Source organism: Anastrepha obliqua, chromosome 2 (assembly GCF_027943255.1).
Source record: "Anastrepha obliqua isolate idAnaObli1 chromosome 2, idAnaObli1_1.0, whole genome shotgun sequence".
In the NCBI taxonomy this organism is placed as follows: Eukaryota; Metazoa; Arthropoda; class Insecta; order Diptera; family Tephritidae; genus Anastrepha; species Anastrepha obliqua.
This window is the reverse complement of record NC_072893.1, coordinates 116,848,066-116,871,385: the sequence shown is the minus strand read 5'-3', so window position 1 is coordinate 116,871,385 and position 23,320 is coordinate 116,848,066. Positions and strand designations below refer to the sequence as shown.

General features: G+C 36.4%; 1 protein-coding gene across 1 annotated transcript in view; it reads left to right on the top strand.

The window, feature by feature from the left end:
- LOC129238377 (uncharacterized) overlaps positions 1 to 23,320 on the top strand; it is a 125,284-nt gene that overhangs the window by 52,237 nt on the left and 49,727 nt on the right. The window contains exons 5-7 of the mRNA XM_054873403.1: positions 2,648 to 2,795; positions 12,658 to 13,151; positions 17,795 to 18,118. Coding sequence (XP_054729378.1) covers positions 2,648 to 2,795; positions 12,658 to 13,151; positions 17,795 to 18,118 — 966 coding nt within the window. The remainder of the gene's footprint in view (positions 1 to 2,647; positions 2,796 to 12,657; positions 13,152 to 17,794; positions 18,119 to 23,320) is intronic.

Below are 23,320 nucleotides of genomic sequence, written 5' to 3'. Positions count from 1 at the left end.
AATAACGTCATAAGAAAATACTGATTGAATGGTTGCATTTTTCGAAAGAAAATTTTAATTTTATTTGTTTGATAGATATTTTTTATGGATATAGAGAATGAGTTAACATTAACATAACATAATATAACATAACATAACATAACATAACATAACATAACATAACATAACATAACATAACATAACATAACATAACATAACATAACATAACATAACATAACATAACATAACATAACATAACATAACATAACATAACATAACATAACATAACATAACATAACATAACATAACATAACATAACATAACATAACATAACATAACATAACATAACATAACATAACATAACATAACATAACATAACATAACATAACATAACATAACATAACATAACATAACATAACATAACATAACATAACATAACATAACATAACATAACATAACATAACATAACATAACATAACATAACATAACATAACATAACATAACATAACATAACATAACATAACATAACATAACATAACATAACATAACATAACATAACATAACATAACATAACATAACATAACATAACATAACATAACATAACATAACATAACATAACATAACATAACATAACATAACATAACATAACATAACATAACATAACATAACATAACATAACATAACATAACATAACATAACATAACATAACATAACATAACATAACATAACATAACATAACATAACATAACATAACATAACATAACATAACATAACATAACATAACATAACATAACATAACATAACATAACATAACATAACATAACATAACATAACATAACATAACATAACGTTGTCACGTCAAAAAATATTAATAACATTAAAACAACAGGTATTTATAACAAACTCCGTTTTATTTTAAGTTCTTCAAGTAAATCAAATTAATAATAATCAATAAGAAGGCATATGCAAATACAAATACGTGAATTTATATATGTACATATGCGCATATACATACACATATACGCTCACTTAAGTAGGAGAGAGCAAGATGTCGAACGTTGCCGTTCGTTTGCTTTGGTTGCTTTGTCGTTCGTTCCGCGCTTTCGCTTGCAGTTCATTCAAGGTAACGGCAATGAGCAAGGTAACGACAAATGAGCAAGGTAACGGCAATGAGCAAGGTAACACTAATGAGCAAGGTAACGACACATTTTGTGCGTGCAGCCTGTTAAATCGAATTATAAGACGTTATCACGTCAAAAAAAGAAAAACATTTTTCTAATAGCGGTCGCCCCTCGGCAGACAATAGCAAACCTCCGAGTGTATTTCTGCCATGAAAAAGCAAAATATCTGCCGTTCAGAGTCGGCTTAAACTGTAGGTCCCTCCATTTGTGGAACAACATCAAGACGCACACCACAAATAGGAGGAGGAGCTCGGCCAAACACCCAAAAAGGGTGTACGCGCCATTAATATATATATAGCACTTATGACCAGCCTGCATTGGGACATCGCATCTATCTCCATCCTCCTCATTTGTGTGATCAGATCGAGCGAACGAGGTTTTTCAATTGCGTCAATTGACACGCTCTTTCTGGTAGCGGGCGTTTCCACAGGCCAATTGCTGGGTGGGAGCGACGAGCTATTCTACGGCTGCATGAGTACTGGTTGGCATTTGCAGCCCTGATTATAGCCTTCCAATGTTGATACTGACTATCAGCTATTGGGACGATACTCCTGATAAGCTATGACGCTTTGGAGCTTAGTGTGATCTGATCCGCTTCCAGATGCATTCAGAATTCGTGCATTCTTTACCGGTGGAGATCTTAACAGTAGGCTGCTTCTTCTAAAGGCTCTTGGATCTACGTCGGTCTCATTTCGTCTATCTTTGCTTCATTCATGTGTTGTTTTCTCACTTCTCTCTTCCTGTTGTTTTAAGGTATTCATTTTGATTGGGTGCCAACTTCAAGCCGCTATCTTCCGATGAAAATGCAATTTCCCTAAAAACCTCATGGTTGTTTATGCGTGTAGAAATGCCATGCAAGGATTGACTCTATGCTTCATTGGCAATAGAGTTCAGAGGCAAAACAGGAATTTGTAAGGATTTTTCAACTGAGCCTTCACCACCAATTTAATGGTGAAATATGACGAACGTACCTGAAGACTTGCCAAAGTTTTAACAGGACGGGGGCGCTACAATATTACCCCGGGAGCCATTTCAGCAAGATGTCACTCTTGTTTACTAAGGTCTCAGAATACTGTGGCAATCAGCTTTCGCGACCTTCTCACGTTATCAGGTATCCAGTGGCTGCTAGAGTCCCAGTATCCAGGGAGTGCCTGAGTTAGTCTAGGAGGCCGTGAGCTGCTTGATATGTACTTTCAAGGATCATGCTGGGCATTTCCAGCTTAACGCCGGTCCGGCCTTGTAGTTGCACACCCACTCCCTTAACGAAAGGTGTTCTCGCCTAAACATAACCATTATTTTAGTTCTTTGTTAGGAACTCGACGAAAATTACACGAAAATGCCATTGTTTGTTTTATGTTTTTCAACTGCTTTTATCAAATATTTACTTCCTGTTTAATTTCTTTTGTTCTCTACCTTTTACTGTTGAATAATTTTAATTCATTGAAAAGCATCAACTCAATGCAACACTTTTTTTCACTCCATTACAGGAAGCCTTAGTCAAGCGTCTCGGCGATGGTGCGCACCCATTCACACTCACCTTAACCCCACAAGCGCCACCAAGCGTACAATTAGTGCCGGCAAAACGTTACTTTGGCGCACCAATAGGCACCAGCTACGATGTGCGTTGCTTTATAGGTAAGTGCAGAGTAAAAACAATTGGAAAATAGAATGGAGGATTCTAGAAACTGAATTGCAAAAAATTAAAAATAATAAACATATCGAGCGAACAGAGAAAGACAGAGCAAATGGGATCTAATAAGTAAAGGAAAACCTTAACTTTCAGGGAGACAGTTAGAAAAAATTAAAATTACAAAGAAAATTGAACGCAAATTGTTTGAAAATTAAAAAAAAAGCATTTGAAATACGAACACGTCTTGGACATCAAAAGTAATTATAGTAAAACGTATTCTGAGAAAAAAAGTGCGAAATAAAAAAAACCCCCTTTGAACACTCATTGCACAAAAAGGGCCCTAATGAATACAAGGACACATAAATATATCCTTCGTGGAAGATACTAAACGTATTAGAATTGCGCGCAAAACACTAAACGAATCAAAGGATGCGAGGTCCAATGGAAAATATGAGAATATATTCGTGCTTTGCCATAGCCGGTAGTGGAGAGATCTCAGTGCTGCTACAATCATTGATATTTACTTTTTTCCACCTCACACTCACACTCACACTCACACGCATACTATTTACTATTGCATTTGTCATCCGCATATATGCATAACATTTTTCTATTAGTTTTACCTTCGCGCAATTTTATTAAACCGGAAATTGAATATCCTGTTCGCAGGTAACACATCACTCAACACGCTACCACCGCCACCACAATTGATAAACGGAAATCCGTTTTACTATATCGACGCACATATTTTTGCACCCCTTAACGCACTTAGAAATGTGATTGTGGTTGTGTTGGTGCGCGATATGTGACACTCACGTCAAGGCCGTCACTATCATAATGGAATTTACCTATTCCCTTTGCTCGTTCGCGAAAATCGTTACAACTTTGCAGTGTAGAAGCGACAATACTACTCACACACACAGCAACAATTTTATGATGACAAGTTGATGGCTCTGCTAAATGCGCATAATCATTTGGAATTATTTGTAAAATTTATTCCAATTTATAAAGCGTTTAATGCTAGTTTTTGCAAATAAGTGTATTTCGCAAAAGCAAAACTAGAACTTCAAAAAATGTTACAAGACTTTATAATAAATCTAAGAAATTATTTGATGATATCAAAATGTTCAACCCAAAATAAAAATATTGTTCACATGTATTTCCGAAGCCTATCCTAAAAGGTAATATGTTAAATATAAGCTCCGAATTCGCCATATAAATTTAGCAGGTGACAGATGATAGATGACAGCGGACAAAAGCACATATATGACATATAACAAATGACAGAAGAGAGAAGGCATGGCACTGATTTCTTGAAATATTTGATTTTTCGATAAAATTTGGTACAGGAAATCTAACAGCTGTCAGCTAACTCTATGACAAATGGCCAACAATAGATATGTAATAAAAACAAGATAAGGAGTAGATGATCCGATTATTAAAGCTGATCAAGCTTTAGCAAAATTTTACAAATGAAAGCTGACATCTGACAAATTACCAATTAAATGTATGCAAAGAGCATGACAAAATCACCCTTTTGGGTCTCTCTTGTCTTGATGTTGTTCCACAAATGGAGGGACCTACAGTTTTAAGCCGACTCCGAACGGCAGATACTTTTATGAGGAGCTTTTTCATGGCAGAAATACACTCGGAGGTTTGCCATTGCCTGCCGAGGCGTGACCGCTATTAGAAAAATGTTTTTAATTTTTTTTTTAATTTTTGTGTTTTACCGAGATTTGAACCTCTCTGTGAATTCCGAATGGTAGTCACGCACCAACCCATTCGGCTACGGCAGCCGCCAGGTTATACTTACTACAAAATTTTACAATGATAGCTGACAACTGACACCTAACTCACAATAAAACACAAATTACACTGTGGAAGTAACGTAAAACTGTAACGCAAAACTATAATAAAAAAGGAAAACAGTTGGCATTGTTCTGAACTATTTAGTAGGATGACTGCTGATAAATGGCATATAAGAAATGAATAGTAGGAATTCGAATGAATAAATTAGTTGACACTTCTCCATTTCAAACCAAACTGTGTAAAGGAAATCGTACAGCTCTCCACTGACAGCGGACACCTCATATATAACACATAAAATCCTAGAGCAGGGAACTTAAGATCAAGTAATAAGTTACGTAATAACCAATAAAAAATAAGAAGGCTAGATGGTATTAATTTGGAGACTTTTGAACAATGACAACTGGTGTGCGACATTTAAAACATAAAACTTGAAAATTTTGCAATACATATGAAATATCGATAATTACTTAAGCTCGGTGGTACATTTCAGTACTTCAAAAGAAACTTCGCAAATAACTACTGACAACTGCCACATGACACAAGACATATAAGAAGTGATAAATAATAAATGACTTATGATAAATAAAAAAACACAGATGCTATTAGTCCACTTACTTAAATTTATTTGCTTTTGGCATTTCAAACAAAATTTTAGAAATAAAATAATATGGCTGACACATGACAAGTGACACCTGACCAATAACAAATGGCCGATAATAAATAAATTAAAAAAGAGAAAAGCTGTCATAATATGTTCGTTTCCACTACGACTTTTAGGAAAAAACCTTTAAACCTGCCAGCTAACACATGACACGTACCAAATGACAAATAACCAATGATTAATGACTAATGACTAATGACTTATGACTAATGATTAATGACAGATGACTGATGACTAATGAAATAAGCAGATGCCATAAGCCCACTGCCTAAATTTTTTTACACTTCTGTATTTCAAATAAAATTTTACAAATGAAATCCGATGGCTGGCGCATGATATGTGATACATGACCAATAACAAATGACTGATAATAAACAAAACAAAAAATCTGTCATAAGATGTTCGATCACACTTTGTCATTTTAGAAAAAAATATATATACTTTTAACCTAACAGCTGACACATGACGCACAGAAAATGACAAATGACGAATGAAATTGACATATGCCATAATTCCACTTACTTCAACACGTTCAAACTTCTACATTTCAAATAAAATTTTACAAATGAAAGCTGACAGCTGACAGCTGATAGATGACATATAAAAAATACTCACGAATGAATAAAAAGGTCGGATGCAATTAATTTGATTATTTAAGCTCGGCAACTATTGGAAGGGTTAAAATAAAAAAGTAAAATAAATCAAAGAGAAATTTGGCGCCCAATAGCTGACAGCTGACACATGACACAAATTGATCAGATTTTATTGCTTATTTACAAATAATGTAGAAAATACATGCTGACTCAAAACAGATAAAGATAAAATTATAAAATCTAGACGTATTTACAAGTATTGAAAAAAATGTTTTAATTAAATATTTTTTTTTTTAACTTTTTGTTTTATAAAAATATTGTTTTATTTTTTGGTGATAGCCCTGGCAGCTACTGCTCCGTAGTCAATTTTTAGCAAGTTAATTTATTTAGTTTTGTTAATAAATTATAAAAACAATAATATTTTTGGTTAATTTTTTTATTTATTAATTAATTTTTTTTATTTTTATTTTTTTATTATTATCATTTTTTTATAAAAAATATAATTCATTTTGCAACAAACAACATTTGAATCCAAGTTTCAATTTTTGTACAGGATTTATAAAAAATCGACAAAATTTAAAACTTTTTAAGCCAAAAAGAAAAAAAATTACGCGCTCAGTTTTATGTTTCAGTATAAAAAGGTGCAACATTTTAAGTGGCTTTCGTTGATTTCTGATTGTTAATTGTTTCCCCTGATGACACATTTTCTCCATTTAAAAAAATTCCCATTCGTTATATGGAGAAACTGCGCAACACCATCAAGAATAAAATATATCAAAAATCAACGAAAATTTTGAGCTACTTAAAACTTGCACCTTATGGAACTAAAATTTATTAAGCCGTGACCTGCAAATCCTAATTTTTTTTTTCATTCTGAATAAAAGTGTGCAATTTTCATAGAATTTGGATAAGAATCAGATTTATATAGTTTTTTTTATGGAATGGAATATTTAAAAAAATATATATAGGTTGTCAAAACAGTCTTGCGGTATTTCCGCAAGCTTGTCTTTGCAAGCGCGTAGTTCTAGTTGTATTCGTCGCATCGGTTCACGCTAGAGCTTTGTGGAAAGCTCTTTTCACGTGCTAACACGTGTTTGATTAATTGTTGTTTGCTTTTAGTCGTTCGTGAGTTATAGCGTCGCAAACATGGAGCAAAATAAAGAAAAAATACGGCATATTTTACAGTACTACCACGATAAAGGCAAAAATGCATCTCATGCTGCCAATAAAATTTGTGCAGTTTATAGACCCAATACTGTTTCCATTTCCACCGCACAACGATGGTTTCAACGTTTTCGTTCTGGGGCAGAGGTGATCGAAGATGCGCCACGGTCCCGGAGGCCTGTCGTCGAAAATTGCGACAAAATCGCTGAATTGATCGAAAGAGACCGGCATAGTAGCAGCCGTAGCATCGGCCAAGAGCTGGGCGCGAGTCATCAAACCGTTATAAACCATTTGAAGAAGCTTGGATTCAAAAAGAAGTTCGATGTATGGGTGCCACACGACTTGACGCAAAAAAACATTTTTGCCCGTACGGATGCATGCGAATCGCTTCTGAATCGCAACAAAATCGACCCGTTTTTGAAGCGGATGGTGACTGGCGATGAAAAGTGGGTCACTTACGACAACGTGAAGCGCAAACGGTCGTGGTCGAAAAGCGGTGAAGCTGCCCAGACGGTGGCCAAGCCTGGATTGGCGGCCAGGAAGGTTCTTCTGTGTGTTTGTTGGGATTGGCAGGGAATCATCCACTATGAACTGCTCCCCTATGGCCAAACGCTCAATTCGGACCTGTACTGCCAACAACTGGACCGTTTGAATGCAGCACTCATGCAGAAGAGGCCATCTTTGATCAACAGAGGCCGAATTGTCTTCCATCAGAACAACGCCAGGCCACACACATCTTTGGTGACGCACCAGAAGCTCCGGGAGCTCGAATGGGAAGATCTTTTGCATCCACCGTATAGTCCGGATCTCGCACCAAGTGATTACCACCTATTTCTGTCCATGGCGAACGAGCTTGGTAGTCGGAAGTTGTCCACAAGAGAGTCCTGTGAAAATTGGCTCTCCGAGTTTTTTGACAATAGGGAAGCGAGCTTCTATAAGAGGGGCATTATGAAGTTGGCATCTCGTAGGGAACTCGTCATCCAACAAAACGGCGCATATTAGACTTAAATCGCATTATTATAACCAATTTTATGAACAATTGAAAATTCAATAAAAATACCGCAAGACTTTTTTGACAACCTTAATTGAATTAATTTGAAAATATATAGTCACATGCTATGAATAAGCGATAGTCTTGTCATTTTGACACGCACTTTAAAGTAAATCTGACAAATGACAATTGACAATTGACAAATGAGAAATGAGAACATATACCTATATGAGAAACTATAGCATAACTAAGGTTACTTAGCATAAAAATAAAATGAAGATTTGCACTTCGACTTTAGGCACATTTTTACTACCTAAATTCAATATAACCTTAGCCTTCCAAACAAAATTTCGCATAACACATAACAAAACACCAAAATCAAGTGAAAAATGAAAATTTAATATAAAGAAAACATAACGTAGCTTCTCTCAGAAAATACTCATGCATTTTTCATTTCATTCTTCTCAGTATTGAATTTTCAAAAATCCACAAAAGTATTTATGCAATAACACAATGAAGTCTCGCTCCACAAATCCAAAGCATTGAATTCTGCAAAATCTATCGACTCACTACTATTACAAAAAATTCTGATAAAAACAAAAATATTTATAGGTGCAAGAAAACATAACGTAGCTTCTCTCAGAAATGACTCATGCATTTTTCATTTCATTCTTTTCTGTATTGAATTTTCAAAAATCCACAAAAGTATTTATGCAATAACACATTGAAGTCTCGCTCCACAAATCCAAAGCATTGAATTCTGCAAAATCTATCGACTCACTACTACCACAAAAAATTCTGATACAAACAAAAATATTTATAAGTGCATAAATTGCTCGCAGTTTCCAACCAAATAGTCAGCTTAACTATAACTAACCCCAAACGTACCCACCCACTGTGTGCACTTTCCATCTAATAGCGCGCGGGATCATTGAAAAAGCAGCATACCAATCAAATAAATCGGTGCAAGGTAGGGAAGAAAATTTTATTAAATATGGTTTCAAATATGCGCAGCAATTCATACTCATACATAAATTTACGTAGTAAGAAACAAAAAGAATGCTTAGGAAGCTTTCAATGGAAATGGGATTGAGTAAAAATGAAAGCTGGAAATACTAGGAATACTTTATCAGCTGACGAAACAATAAAAACCACAAAAAATCTGCAGGGGTGCAGATATAGCTTTCTAACTTACCACCTTTAAGGAGATTTGTTGATTTGGGCTGATGGAGGACTTGTATAGCATTCCTTTGGCAAGCAGCTGAATCGATATCAAAGTGGTCGCAAATTCTTTTTTCTATGAATGGCAGAAGGTAGAAGAGGAGTTGTCAGTAAGTAGACGGATAAATTTATCAGACTTAAGTGTGGTATCTAGTATGAAAATGATTCTTGATGAAAATAATTATTGGTTTGGTTAAAAATTGGTGCTTGCACAGAGATCTTTAAATACCTGTGGTCAGTGAAAAAACAAATTGCAGAAAAAATTATCTGAAAAGTTGCAAAATACTGCTCCTACTGCTCTCACAGACCCAATCGGCATATCGCTCCTGCAACCACGAGATCACCCCCCATTAGAAGCAGATACTTAGATCAAAAATATCCCACTTAGTAGTTAGGTTAGTTTAGCTAAGATGGTTGCCCATGCGAGAACCTACTCACTGGAACGAATATACAAAACATCGTACGTTAACATCATTGTGAGGGGGGAAACCCAAGAAAGAAAAGATAAGGGAGAAGTGGTAATGTTTAAGGGTTATGGAGAAGAAGATTGAATCATGGCTTTCGCTGTTATTGTTCTTGTTGTTGTAGTAGCATAAACATTCCTCTTAGATATACAGGGAATGCTGCTGAAGTGACAGTCCTTGGTCGGATAAAAATCCGGGTCATTCCGATTATGTAGAACCGACTGTCTCGGGAACAAAGGTCGGTAGTATTAACCGCTTCTTACTACTGATGAAATTCATCAGGTGTGTGTATCTAGACCTGCCGTATCTGCAGGTATAGCAAAAAATTTAGAGCAAAGATGTCTGAATCCCAGCCCAGCGAGAACAGAGCAGCTGAGAAAAATACGCTGAGTTAATTTCATCTCATCTTCCAAACACCCACAAAGTTCAAGGGAGGAGAAATTAACCTTAGAATTTCTCTCGAGCACCACCGAACTAGCCATGCGCTGAGGATCTTGCGACATTTTACGTACGCACACTAATCCATGACTCGCTGAGTTGAGACGAAGCTTATACCACCCATTAAGCAGACTATAGGTTTGCAAAGAATCCCAATCCTTGCGTTTCGCGGGAAAACCGCCATGAGGGTATCCCGTCTAGCTAGCTCATGAGCCGAGCAGCTTCCCACAATGTCTCTGTGACAAAGGATATATTATTAGACTAATATCAAAGTATTCAGATGCGGTCGCGAATGAAGTCCATCATTCCCTGAGTAATTGCAAGCGCCCATCTATGAGCCCATCGCCTTAATCGCCACTTGGCTGTGAGTGTATTTACGAGTATTAACCTCCTTGATAGTAGTTACACAAGTAAGAAACCCTTTCACTGCTTCTTTGATTCCAGTTACCTCCGCCTGAAAACACTGCAGTGATCCGATAGCCTGAATGTGAGCTTGAGCTTGAGCTTCTCCATCAGCTTTTCCGTTTAACTTGAAAAATTCACCAGGCCCCACTTATAGTTAAATTAGTCAATGATTTAAGGGTTTAAGGGTAGTCAGAGGCCCGAGAAAATGATGATTTTCAATATTTTTTTAATGCCAGTCTGTTGCTTTATTTTACAAATACAAAAACATAGCTTTAATACATCACGTTTCAAATTGACTTCAGCAAAATTTCAAAAAAAATTAATAATTGTAAAAGTTATCGCTGTTTGTTTGGAGCCCGTTTCTCCAGAATTCCCTTGCGGTGATCATCACAACTCCTTGGAGATTCATCTTAAATCAATCTGACAAGAGATATTCGTTTTATTAATAGATAATATTTTACCTGATCGAAGCCTTTTTTTGAAAGTTAACAATATTTCGGACTCAGGAAATATTTTTGAGATTTTCGAGAAAAAACCCGACAATTAATTGTTTAAAAAATTCGAAATTTTTGAAAAAAAATCCTTCGATCAAACACAATTCTTTTATGTTTTTCCAAAGCAGTATAAATTTTATTGAAATCTACCAAGCGGTTTCTAAGTTACAGTGATCACCAGTTCAAAAAGCATAGTTTTGGGAAAAACGCATTTAAATTTTTGCTATCAATTTATGTATTTATGTAGCGCCCTTTGTTAATTGTTGAATAACTCAAAAATTATTTGTCAGATTCACTTCAAAAAAACCAATCTAATATTTTGAAAATTCTGACTGCCCCTAATCCCTTAAAAACGTACTATTAGACACAAGTTTACCTCTAAGCGATTTTGTAAAAAAATAAATGTACATACAAAAACTCTTAGTACAGATGAATATCTACGTATAGGCCATCATTTCATAAATCATTGAAATATAAAATAAAAATCATATGTGTTTTTCTCTCAGTAAGAAAACTAAATTATTAACCCCAGTAAATTCCCTTAAACGGTTTGTAGAATTAAGTAATGTTTTCACTCATTTTAACAAGAACTGAAAAAAGCTAAAACACAAAATTTATCTGGAATTTTTCATAAATTGTGGCTTTTATAATTTCTACAAGTCCAAAGTTCTAACAAACTCAAAATCGTGTTTCTTTTTTCCTTTATTAAGTTTTATTTTCTTGATGCTTCAAAGCACGTTTTCCCTTTGATTATCTCACACACTAACCACAGTGAAGTTGCGTAATTAAAAAAAAGAATCCAGTCAAAAGCGCTCTAAATGTTTCTCACCCGAAGGTATGCTACATGTTTCTGGCAATTAAGCGACACATGCGCATACATACTACACAGAGCTGCACATACTTACAAACACATATACCACCATCGTCCCGCAGTGCTTAGTGATTCGTTTGTTCGTACATTTTCGCCGAGGGTCAGCTTAAAGGACAGTCTACCAATTTAGCGAAAAAGGGTTGATAACGGAATAACACAAAAATCCTAAAATGACACAGCCGCTTTGAGTGCGGTGTGTGCTAACAACACCAACAACTGCTACTCAGGTGACCGAAAAGCATACACAGCATAAAGCATACAGAGGTATGCGTGTGCGCTTATGTTTCATTGCCCTTTGTGGTTCCTGTAACCTATTGTGGCTGCTATTAGACTGCCATCCATTCATTTTATGCAGCTATGTGCATATGCACGTGCGGAAGCGGATTAAAGGCGAGAAAAAAATACCTTAAAAATGTTTGTATGTACTATGTAGCCGTAAGCCTCTTATAAACCCATTAAACGCTAAAAGCCATTTGAATGCCTCGTTAGGTGCACGCAACTGCCGCATTCAACAGCCAATTTTTTAATGCCCAGCCAGCGCTTTTCAAATTACACGCAGGCACACACACTCACTAATTCTCTCCCTCCCCCTCTCTCTCTCTCTCCCTCACTCTCTCTCGCTATCTCCATCTCTACAGGACTTCAATTTGCACGGATTGATTTACGTTTATCGATTCATTTAAATTGCAGTCACACTCTCTGCGCGCTTAAGCTATTTATAATGCCTACTGCTTTCGTTTCTTTTTCTCTTTCCAGCCGACAAAACGGATGAGAAATTCCATAGGCGCACCGCCGTCAAAATGGGTGTACGCGTCATTTATCGCACCGATGTCTACCATCATGCCAATGGACCGGACAATTTCGGCGCTTTCAGCAGCCAGGGCACCTCACCACCGTCCACTGCTGCTTTGACCTCACCCCCATCGACGCTCACTAATACTGTCAACTCTCCTGCACACACTCAAAGCGGCAGCACTACACCCGCCTTAGCCTCGGCGCTGGGTGGCAGCTGTAGCGCCGAAAGCAATACTAGTTTTGAGGGTACATCTGGCAGCGATCGCGCGCAGTCAACACAGCCGACCACACAAAGCCACGCCAAGCCACGCAAATCGGAACGTGGTGACTCGTTCCCTAAGCTGCGTCTTTCGCCGAAGTCCTTTCGCTTTAGCGGCCGCTTTGGACGCAGTAAAAGTGAGATTGAAAAGTGTCCGAGCGATCCGTTCTACAACTATAGTAAATCGTTTCAGGAGGTAAGTATTGGATGGTAGAGGAATTATAGTGATGAGATTAAGATAATTATAAAACAAACACAAACTGGTAAAACAAACAAACAAATAATTGGTGCGTACACTTCTGTTAGATGTTTGGCCGAACTCCTCCTCTAATTTGTGGCGTGCGTCTTGATGTTGTTCCACAACCGAAAGGGCCTATATGTAGTTTTAAGGCAATTGCGAATCCCAAATATTTTATTTTTATTTTCCTGGCAGAAATTCACTCGAAGACCTGCCGAGAGGTGAACGTTTCTTTCATTTTGGTGTTTCATGCACAGAGATTCGAATCTACGTACTCCGAATAGTACGATCGATACGGTCTTTGGTACCACCAGGACCAAAAGGAAAGTCAGAGTAGGTAGTCAAAAAAATGTGCTACGGACCTAACACAGAATCGAATATTCGCATAAGATGAGAAAAGCTCTGCTAAGCTAACTATCGAAAATGTGGATAAAATCATGGAAATCGGGAAGTTACTTCTTCCATTTCCCAAGAATTGGCGATTAGCTAAAAAACTATTTACACTTATTTGCATTCGGTAGGTCTCAAGAAGAAGTTACATGAATTGACGCAAAAACAAACTTAGGGCTGAATTTACAACTGCGACAATTTTCCGAAATTTAACGAAGTCAATCCATTTCTGAACAGGATAACAACCCCCGATGAAAAGTGAGTCATATATGAGCTCAATTCATCACAAATCCCATACTAACGGTCAAGAAGGCCAGATGGATGCAAGTTATCGATCAGAACTGGCGAATAGACAGAGTGTTGTGTTGCAGAAAGCAACTCTAGGCCGCACATATCTCAAACTAGGCACAATAATGTCCGCAAACGTCAGGCAAAGCGAGATTATCACATTTCCAAACTTTTAGCATACCTTTCATCCCTATTTTACGTCGCTATATAGCTCGTATGCTGTTTTTCAAGTTCCCCAGAAAGTAATAAATATATCAATATATCTTCGCTGTACCCAGGTTTGAAACCTACCACGAGCCAAGTCATAGAGAACAATTTTTCTAATAGCGTTCGTCCCTCGTTACCAACTTGTTTAACGGTTATTCACAGCATGACTATATCCAGTCTGTGCGGTTTAAGAACCTTAAAATTCTGGAACAACGGTTGACCCAGGGTTAACATTCTGTCCTTCCATAGGGCAGGGCATGTTTGAGGTTATAGGTGGGCCATAACGTTCTGCTAATTTGCATTTCGTCTGGACTTTCCACCTAAAATCCGCAATTTGGAGGTATTTTTGGGAAATTGTACTCTTCTTCTTCTTCTTAATTGGCGCGATAACCGTTTACGCGATTTTGGCCGAGTTTAACAAAGCGCGCCAGTCGTTTCTTTCTCGTGCTAACCGGCGCCAATTGGACACACCAAGTGAAGCCAAGTCCTTCTCCACCTGATCTTTCTAACACAGAGGAGGCCTTCCTCTTCCTCTGCTACCACCAGCTGATACCGCATCGAATACTTGTAGAGCCGGAGCGTTTATATCCATTCGGACGACATGACCCAGCAAAGGTCCAAAAATCTTACGCAGAATCTTTCTCTCAAATACTCCAAGCTTCGCTTCATCGGATGTTGTCATCGTCCAAGCTTCTGCGCCATACGTTAGGACGGGCATGATGAGAGCCTTGTAGAGTGTTGGTTTTGTTCGTCGAGAGAGGACTTTACTGCTCAGTTGCTACTTTGGTAGCACTTGTTGGCAAGAGAGATTCTACGTTGGATTTCAAGGCTGACATTGTTATCGGTGTTAATGCTGTTTCCTAAATAAACGAAGTCTTTTACAACCTCGAAATTATAACCGTCTACCCTGACGTGGGGGCCGATACGCGAGTGCGCCGACTGTTTGTTTGAAGACAGGAGGTACTTCGTTTTGTCCAATGTTCACCATCAGACCCATTCGCTTTGCCTCTTTATCCAGTTTGGAGAAGGTAGAACTAACAGCGCGCTTGTTAAGGCCGATGATATCGATATCATCGGCATACGCCAACAATTGTACTCTTGACTGGTGTAAATACCGATTCTGCCATGAGCAGATCCCCCTCTTGCCAGTTCATTTGCTTTTTCGTTACCTTTAATGTTCCGATGTCCCGGGACTCAGATTACGGTAACTTTATGATTTTCACTCAAGGTGGTGAGGCTATTCCTATTTTGTGCCTCCACTTTAGAGGTTGTTATAGTCGCATGCAGCCCCTGGATTGCAGTTTGGCTATCCGAAAGAATAGCGGCATTGCCCTTAAACGAGAAATCTGTGATTAGTAGCCTACAAGCTTCCCCTATTGCAAGTACTTCCGCTTGGAAGACGCTGCTGGTATTAGGGAGACGCACAGATTTGTCAATTATAAGTATGTGAGAATATGTATCAGCTCCAACACCGCAGTCCATTTTACTACCATCCGTATCTACAGTCTATACGAAGTTGTTTAGGGAGAATCCCTTATTCGATTCTTCCCTAGATGGAAAGAGAGTGGCAAAATTCCTATTGAATGTTACCGACGGGACGATGTAGTCAGTTCTCACCGAGATTAAATGAGTTTGTCGCAATAATAGACTAGCATGACCTTAAGTTTTTTCTTCCCAGCGACCCGTTTCATTTAACCTAAATCTACTCATGGTTGCCGTCTTCTTAATATGTAAGTCTATTGGAATAACATTTGTCAGTGCATTGAGAGCCTCTCTAGGACATGATCATGACCGTTACTGCACAGGCTGATCTTTGTATTCTGCCGAGTAATTTGGTATTGTACTCTCTCCCTAGAGCTTTCCACCATACTACCGAACCATACGATAAAATAGGTCGTATAACCGCCTTATACAGCCATAATGTATGCTTAGGTTGAAGACCCCATCTTCTTCCAAGCATACGTTTACAGGCATATAAAGCAATTTCTGCCTTCCTTACCCGTTCTTCGACATTTCATTTCCAGCTAAGTACTGTAACGTATATTGAATCCAAAAAACTTAAAAAAAAATATGATTGGGTAGTCGAAAAAGTCTTTTCATATTTCTAATCAAACTCAACTCATTTTTTTTATATTTATAATGAACTTTATTAAACCAAATATGGCGACGCCCTTTCTGCTGATCAATTCTTGCCGTTTTTTTCGATTGCTTGCTTCAATCTCATCAGTTGTTGACAGTAAAGTGTAGAATCAATCGTTCGAGCGGACTGGAACAGCTCATAGTGGATGATTCCTTTCCAATCCCACCAAACACACAGCATAACCTTTCGAGGCGTCAATCCTGGCTTTGCCACCATTTGTTGAGCTTCACCACCCTTGCACCATGATCTTTTTCGCACATTATTGTCGTATTTGATCCACTTTTCGTCTCCTGTTACCATTCGCTTCAGAAATGGTTCGATTTCATTTCGTTTCAGCAAAGAATCGCAGATGCTAATTCGGTCCATTAAATTTTTCACAGACAATTCATGTGGTACCCAAACATGGAGCTTCTTTTTGTAACCAACCTTTTTTAAATGGTTCAAAACCGTTTGATGATGAATGTTTAGTGCCTTGGCGATTTCATGGCAGCTTATGTGACGGTCCTGGTCAATTCCTGGTCTTTTCCATAATTTCATCGACTTTTTCAACGATAGGTCGACCGGAGCGAGGTGCATCTTTCACATCGAAATTTCCAGAACGGAAGCGAGCGAACCATTGTTGTGCTACACGAACTGATACAGCATCGTCTCCGTAAACTTCACAAATTTCATTGGTGGCTTGCGCGGCATTCTTCCCTTGTTTATAAAAAAATTTCAAAATATAGCGAAATTCTTCATTATTTTCACTCATTTTTGAACAGCTATAACTTTTTTTCAACTTCTCCAAATTTAATTTTTTTTGGTTAAATGAAGCTTAAAATGTCACCTTTCTAACACCATATGATATGACACAATGTGATTGGTAGCACTGGAGATAGATGACTCCAACGACATCTATTGACAAAATACGAAAAGACTTTTTCGACTACCCAATAAAAAGAATGGCAGATATTTCACTTTAAAAGCTCTACTAAAATTTACAGCGTTAAATAAATTTGAAAATTACCATAAGATTTTTTTAATATGACTTTTGGTGGTTCTTTAATTTTGCAACGGCGTTTAATATTTGCTCAATAAAGCACAAAAAATAATGCTATAATAATGTAAAAATTGTAATAAAAAACTGCTAGCGAAATGACCAAAGCGTAAATGTAGAAAATCGCAGAAGCAGGAGAGTAGCAAAAATGTCAATCAATATAAAATTGAGTCAATATTTGCTTGCAGGCGGAAGAATGGCAGCCAATAAAAGGCAAACTTATATTTATCTATTGTCGGCAAACACATATTAACCCATTGTAAGCAAAGGCCAGACAGTGTGAGCTAGGGAGTAAATTGAAAAATGAAAGCTAATAAATAAATAAACGACAGGCGAGGCACACTAATACTTGACAACTAATCGAATTTCCGTTTCCTCTCTTGTTTTCCATGTCTCACGCACTACTCCGGGAATGCCACTACAAATGTCCATCACAAACAAATAACAACAACAATAAATTCTTGAAAATCCTACTTCAACTACATCCTCATCATCTTCACCTTCATCATCACCGACGTTTACATCTTCCACTGCGCACAGTACGATTCCACTGCTGCTGGCGGTGGTGGTGGTGGTGCCGGTGTCGGTGTTGGTATTGCCAATGTACCACCACCTCACTCCGCATCGCTTGCTGGTGGTTGCGCGGTTGGCGGTGTGATTGGTGGCAATGCAGCCACCGCCATGGCGGGTGCGCTTAGCTGTGGCGGTGGACCACAGGGTGCGGTGGACAAGCCATTTCTATTACAGGATGGGCGTGTTGGCTTGCAGGCGAGCCTCGATAAGGCCTGGTATACACATGGTGAGGAAATCTGTGTGACGGTGAATATCAAGAATGACAGCCGCAAGACGGTGCGAAAAGTGCGGGTGAGTATTAAAAGATACTATAAAATGCTGTGGCTGTGTGTTGGTGGTGGTGGTATGTGGCGAGTGTTTGTATGTATAGAATTTTCAGCTAATTTCTGCCGTCAGCAGTGTTTGTTATTTGTTTGCTCTAATGCGAAAGTTTATTGCCGAGGGACGGACAAGTTAATAATGAAAGTGTTCATTGCAGGAAAATTGGTATGAAATTTGTCAGGAATAATCTTTTCAACACCACTTGAAGGGGTAACTTTTATGAGTAAATCAAATATTATAAGCAGCATTGCTCACTTAGCTGGCATTGGGAATGATTTAGAATTTTGTGCTGCTATTTATTGACAAGGATTCTGAATTTTATTACTGCTATTTGTTCCTAATAGTTTTAATACTTTTGCGACTGCTATATATTTTATACGTATTGAAGTGTTATAAAAAATGATTTGTAATGCCTTCTAATATTAATAAATAATTTCTTATACGAAATTTACTACTATTCTCATTTATACTACTTTCGTGACTACTGTATGTTTCTGAATTTTATTACTGCTATTTCTTATACAAAATCTACCAATATTTTAACTTTTATTACTTTTATGACTACTACTTACTTCGCTTTAAGGGGGGGTAGGGTTAGCGCTAAAAAAAAAACACTTTTTTTTAATTTTTTACAGAAATATGGCTTAAGATACTTTAATAAAATCAGTTACATGTTATTGTACATCTTTTCAATAAGTTTTTAAAAAATATTAATAATAAAATATTGACAAATAAGCCCATGACAGAGTTTTTTTGGAGATATGTTTTTCGAGAGGTGCTCTGCGGTGCCAATCGGCATTCGTCGTAGAATCATCTGAAACTAAAAAAGTCGAATTTTTCAGTTAAAGTATGACGTAATGCTCCCCCCTACATTAATAAAATTTTTCTTTTTTCATTTTTGTAGTTTTGGTGGCAAAAAAACGTAAAACGAGCATTTTTGGCGAAAAATTTCGCCATATTTGTAAGTGAAAAACAACCTTAAAAAAAAAAATTAAAAAAAACAGTGTAGGGGGGAGGTATTTTTGATTTAGAAAACGTGTACCAAATTTGAAAAGAATCGGTTGAATAGTTTCGGAGTTGTGATTGGCACCGACTTTTAAGAAGTCGTTTCGGGAAAAACGCGTTTGAAGAAATGACTCTGAGAAATTATCGATGCTCCGCATTCGAGGTAGAGTGCCTACAAAGGCTATAACTTTGAGAGTTCTGCTCCGATCCACTTTTTTCACCCAATATTTTCTTGAGCAATCTACTACTACTCATTTATTTACTACTTTTGTTACTAATGTATTAAAAGTGCACATTTTAGTGTCTCTACGAATGAATTTCAACTTAAGTGGTTAACTTCTTCCACATATTTTCTTATAGAAAACCTACTACTATTCTAGTTTTTAGTGCGTTTGGAACTACTGTACATTTCGTACTAAAATTGCACATTTTAGTAACACTAAAATGATTTGGAATTCTTTCACTACCATTTTATCCGAAAATTTTCTTGTACGAAATCTACTACTATTTGTATTTTACTACCTTTATGACCAATTTCGAAGTAAAAGTAGTCATTTTAGTGTCATTTACAATGATTTGGAGTTCTATTCTTTGCCAATATATTCTTGTAGGAAATCTACTATTACTATTCAGATATTTTAGTGCTTTTGTGACTAATATATTTAAAGTGCGCATTTAAGTACCTTTACTGATGATTTTGAACCTTTGTGCTGCTTCAGTGGTTTACTACTTTTTTTTCGAATGTTTTCCTCTAAGAAATCTACTACTATTTGTAGTTTTACTGCTACTACTACTGAAATTACCCACTTAATGTCAATAAGAATGATTTTAATCTCCTCCACTGCTGTTTTCCCCAATATTTTCTTGTATAACGTCTACTACTATTCGAATTTTTAGTACTTTTGCGACTACTATATATTTCGTACTAACTTTACACATTTTAGTCTCATAAAAACGAGTCGGAACTCCTTTATTGCTATTTTCCGATAACTTTTTTATCTACGAGATCTACTACTAAACGTATTTTTAGTACTTTTTTGACTACTAAATATTTAAGACTAAAATTGTCCATTTTAGTGTTATTTATTTAGAATAATTTGGAATTTTTTCGCAGCTGTTTTCCCCAACAATTTGCTTTTAGGAAATCAACTACTATTCACATTTTCATTGATTTTCCCCCTATTTATATTTTCTACTACAATGACACATTTTAGTGCCAATTTTTCACCCTTATTATTTACTTTCTGTTTAATACATAATTTCTTAGTCTTCTTCATTTTTATTTTTACTACTAATTCTTCTTCTTTTTCTGCTGCTGATTCTCATTTTCAATATCGCTTTATTTTAATACCACTTTCTATCGCTCTTTTATTTTATAATTTTTTTGTGCCCTTCTTAATATTTCTACTTTAATTCTCGACTACTTTTTAAATTTTTTGATTTAAGATTTGTGAATACTTTTTTCGCTAGTGCTTAACATCTAAAATACGATTTGTAGCACTGATTTAATTTGGGTCCTAAATTTTTATTTCTACTACCTTTTTAACTTATTAATATGAAGAATAAAAATGTTCTTTTTTTCTGTCTTGACTGAAATTTATTGGGTCTTTCCTCTCAAACTCTATTTCTGCTTCTTTTGAATTTCGTGATTTAAGATTTGTGAATACTTTTTATGCTGGAGCTTAAGATTTATTTGCTTCGAAAATTATATTTCTACTATCTTTTAACGTTTTTAAAATGAAAACTAAAAATTTTCCTTTCTCTGTTTTGGCCACTAATTAGTGAGAAAAGTACTATTTTCCTCTCAAATTCTATTTCTGTTACATTTTTAGTTTTTTTTATTTAAGATTTGTGAATACTTTTTATGCTGGTACTTAACATTCAAAGTTGTTCCGGTCCGGCCCCGATTTGGTTTTGCTCCAAAAATTGTGTTTCTATTCCCTTTTTAACTTTTTGAAATGCAAACTAAAAATTTTCATTATTCTGTTTCACTTAGTGGAAAAAGTATTATTTTTTTACAAAAATTATTTTTACTACGTTTTTAATTTTTTTTTAATTCTATGTAGGAGAGTAGTTTGTAAGATATTACTTTTTTAACAATTTTTATTACTTCCAAATTTATATTTATACTACTTTTTTAATTATTATTTAAAGAGCTATGCAAGTTCTGTTTGCTGTTGATAGTCGTAGAAAAAATTTAAAGTTCTGTATACGATTCCAATATATTTTACTTCTAAGCTTAAAACTTGCTACTACCTTTCAAATTTTCTGGCTTAAGAAATCTGAATTTTGTTTTTAAAGCAACCTTTTTTTCGTAAATGACTATTTGCATTAGCATTTTTTATTACTCCTAAAATTTTATTTCTACTACTTTTTTGATTTTTGCCATTTGAGAACTATGAAGCCCTATCCAACACTTTATTTGTAAAATACTAATTTTAGTTCCAAAGCCTCAATTTCCATTGCATATTTTAACACAATCTTCCAGTGTTACTGCAACAATTCTCATTAATATAATTATGTGCGTCCAAAATATTTACTAAGTATTTCCCTCTCTACATATTTTGTTCGTTTAACAAAAAGTTCTATATTCCTGTTATTCGTAACTCATCTTCATTTGCCTCATTTTGCACTTTAGTGCTACTCAAACTATTTTTTAACTTTTACTTTTCCTTCAATTCGGTTTTCCTTGCTTCCCGTAGTTTGCTTCCGTTTGCAGTTTCAGCAAAACTTTTTATCACTGTTTTCACTTTTCAAATTCCATCTGTTTCTGTTGTTGTTTTTTGAAAATCCACTCTGTCTTCATTCAAGCCGTTTTACAGCTTAAACTTTTAAGTGGTCGCTGTTGGCTGTGAGGATAATCGCATTAAGAAAATTATTGAAATTCATTTGGATGAATGAGGCTTGAGGAAAAGTGTTGAAATGCAAAACACGCAAAATTTAGATGATCAGTGTTGCGATGGTGAAAAGGACACTCATGGATATTATTTTAGAAATTTTTCGAAAATGGTTATTATTAGGAATTTTTTATACCGAAACGGGCGCACTACAAAAGCTGAAAAGATATTTTGTATTTCTATGGAAACAACAAATCGAACGCTATTGCGAAAGAAGCAAGATTTCTAGACTAACAAAGAGGTCTCCTTCTGGTGGGCAAGCGTCTCGCTACAATTCTCACACAGCGAGACACCTCAAAATCTCACTCAATTGTACCCACAGCCCATCGCAAGTGGATCACGATCCAACCAAGAATCGTATACACAGGCAAAGGAAACTCAATCAGCCAACTGGAGAGCTCTACACCACCAGATGTTTTTATGAAAAGTCTTTTCATGAAATAAATGTGCTCAGAGGCTTCAAATTGCGTGTCTAGGGAACAAAGTCAACAGAAAAAATGTTCGATATCTACAGTTTCAAGTCAGTCGAAGGAAGCGAAAGATGTGTCAAAGAAATTCGGGACAGCTCAATAAAGCACAGAAAAATAGGAAAGGAAATCAAAGGTGGCCGGCGACTACCAACACAACTTGGTCTACTCCGCTCAAAACTCCTTCGCGGACTCCACAACCTTTCTGCTGTACTTCGATGTTTCTCTCTTATAAACAGCGTTGAAAACGTCTGTGGTCTCCTCCTCCTTTCTTTCATCATCATCATCATCATCATTCCTTAGTACTCCAGCGCCAATGTAAAAATGATCCCTGTCTTATAGACAAAGCTCCCCTTGCAGTAGTTTCTTAAACATTGAGATTTAAAACTGTTCAATTACCGCAATAATTTGTACAAAGAGAATAGTAGAGTTTTCTTAAGTGTGAAAAGTAAGCCGCACTTGCTTCACGGTTGACAGTTATGATATCTAGGTTCTAAGAGACTTCTTTTATCTGGGAACCACCATGAATACCGATAAAGGTTGAGTGGCTATCGGATAGGGTTAGTACAAGTGCGACCATCAACTTATATAGCAATGAATTAGGACTTGAAGGGAAGATCCATAATAGTGTTTACTCGTATCACTTAACTATATAGTTTAGCTTTTCTTTGCCTGTCTACTTTAGCGAATTTCAGGCCGATGAAAATGCCCGAATGGCGATTCTCCGGGCATGAAACATCAATTGATAAAAAAAAGTTGTTTCTATAGCAGGCAATGGCATAGCTCCGAGTGTATTTCTACCA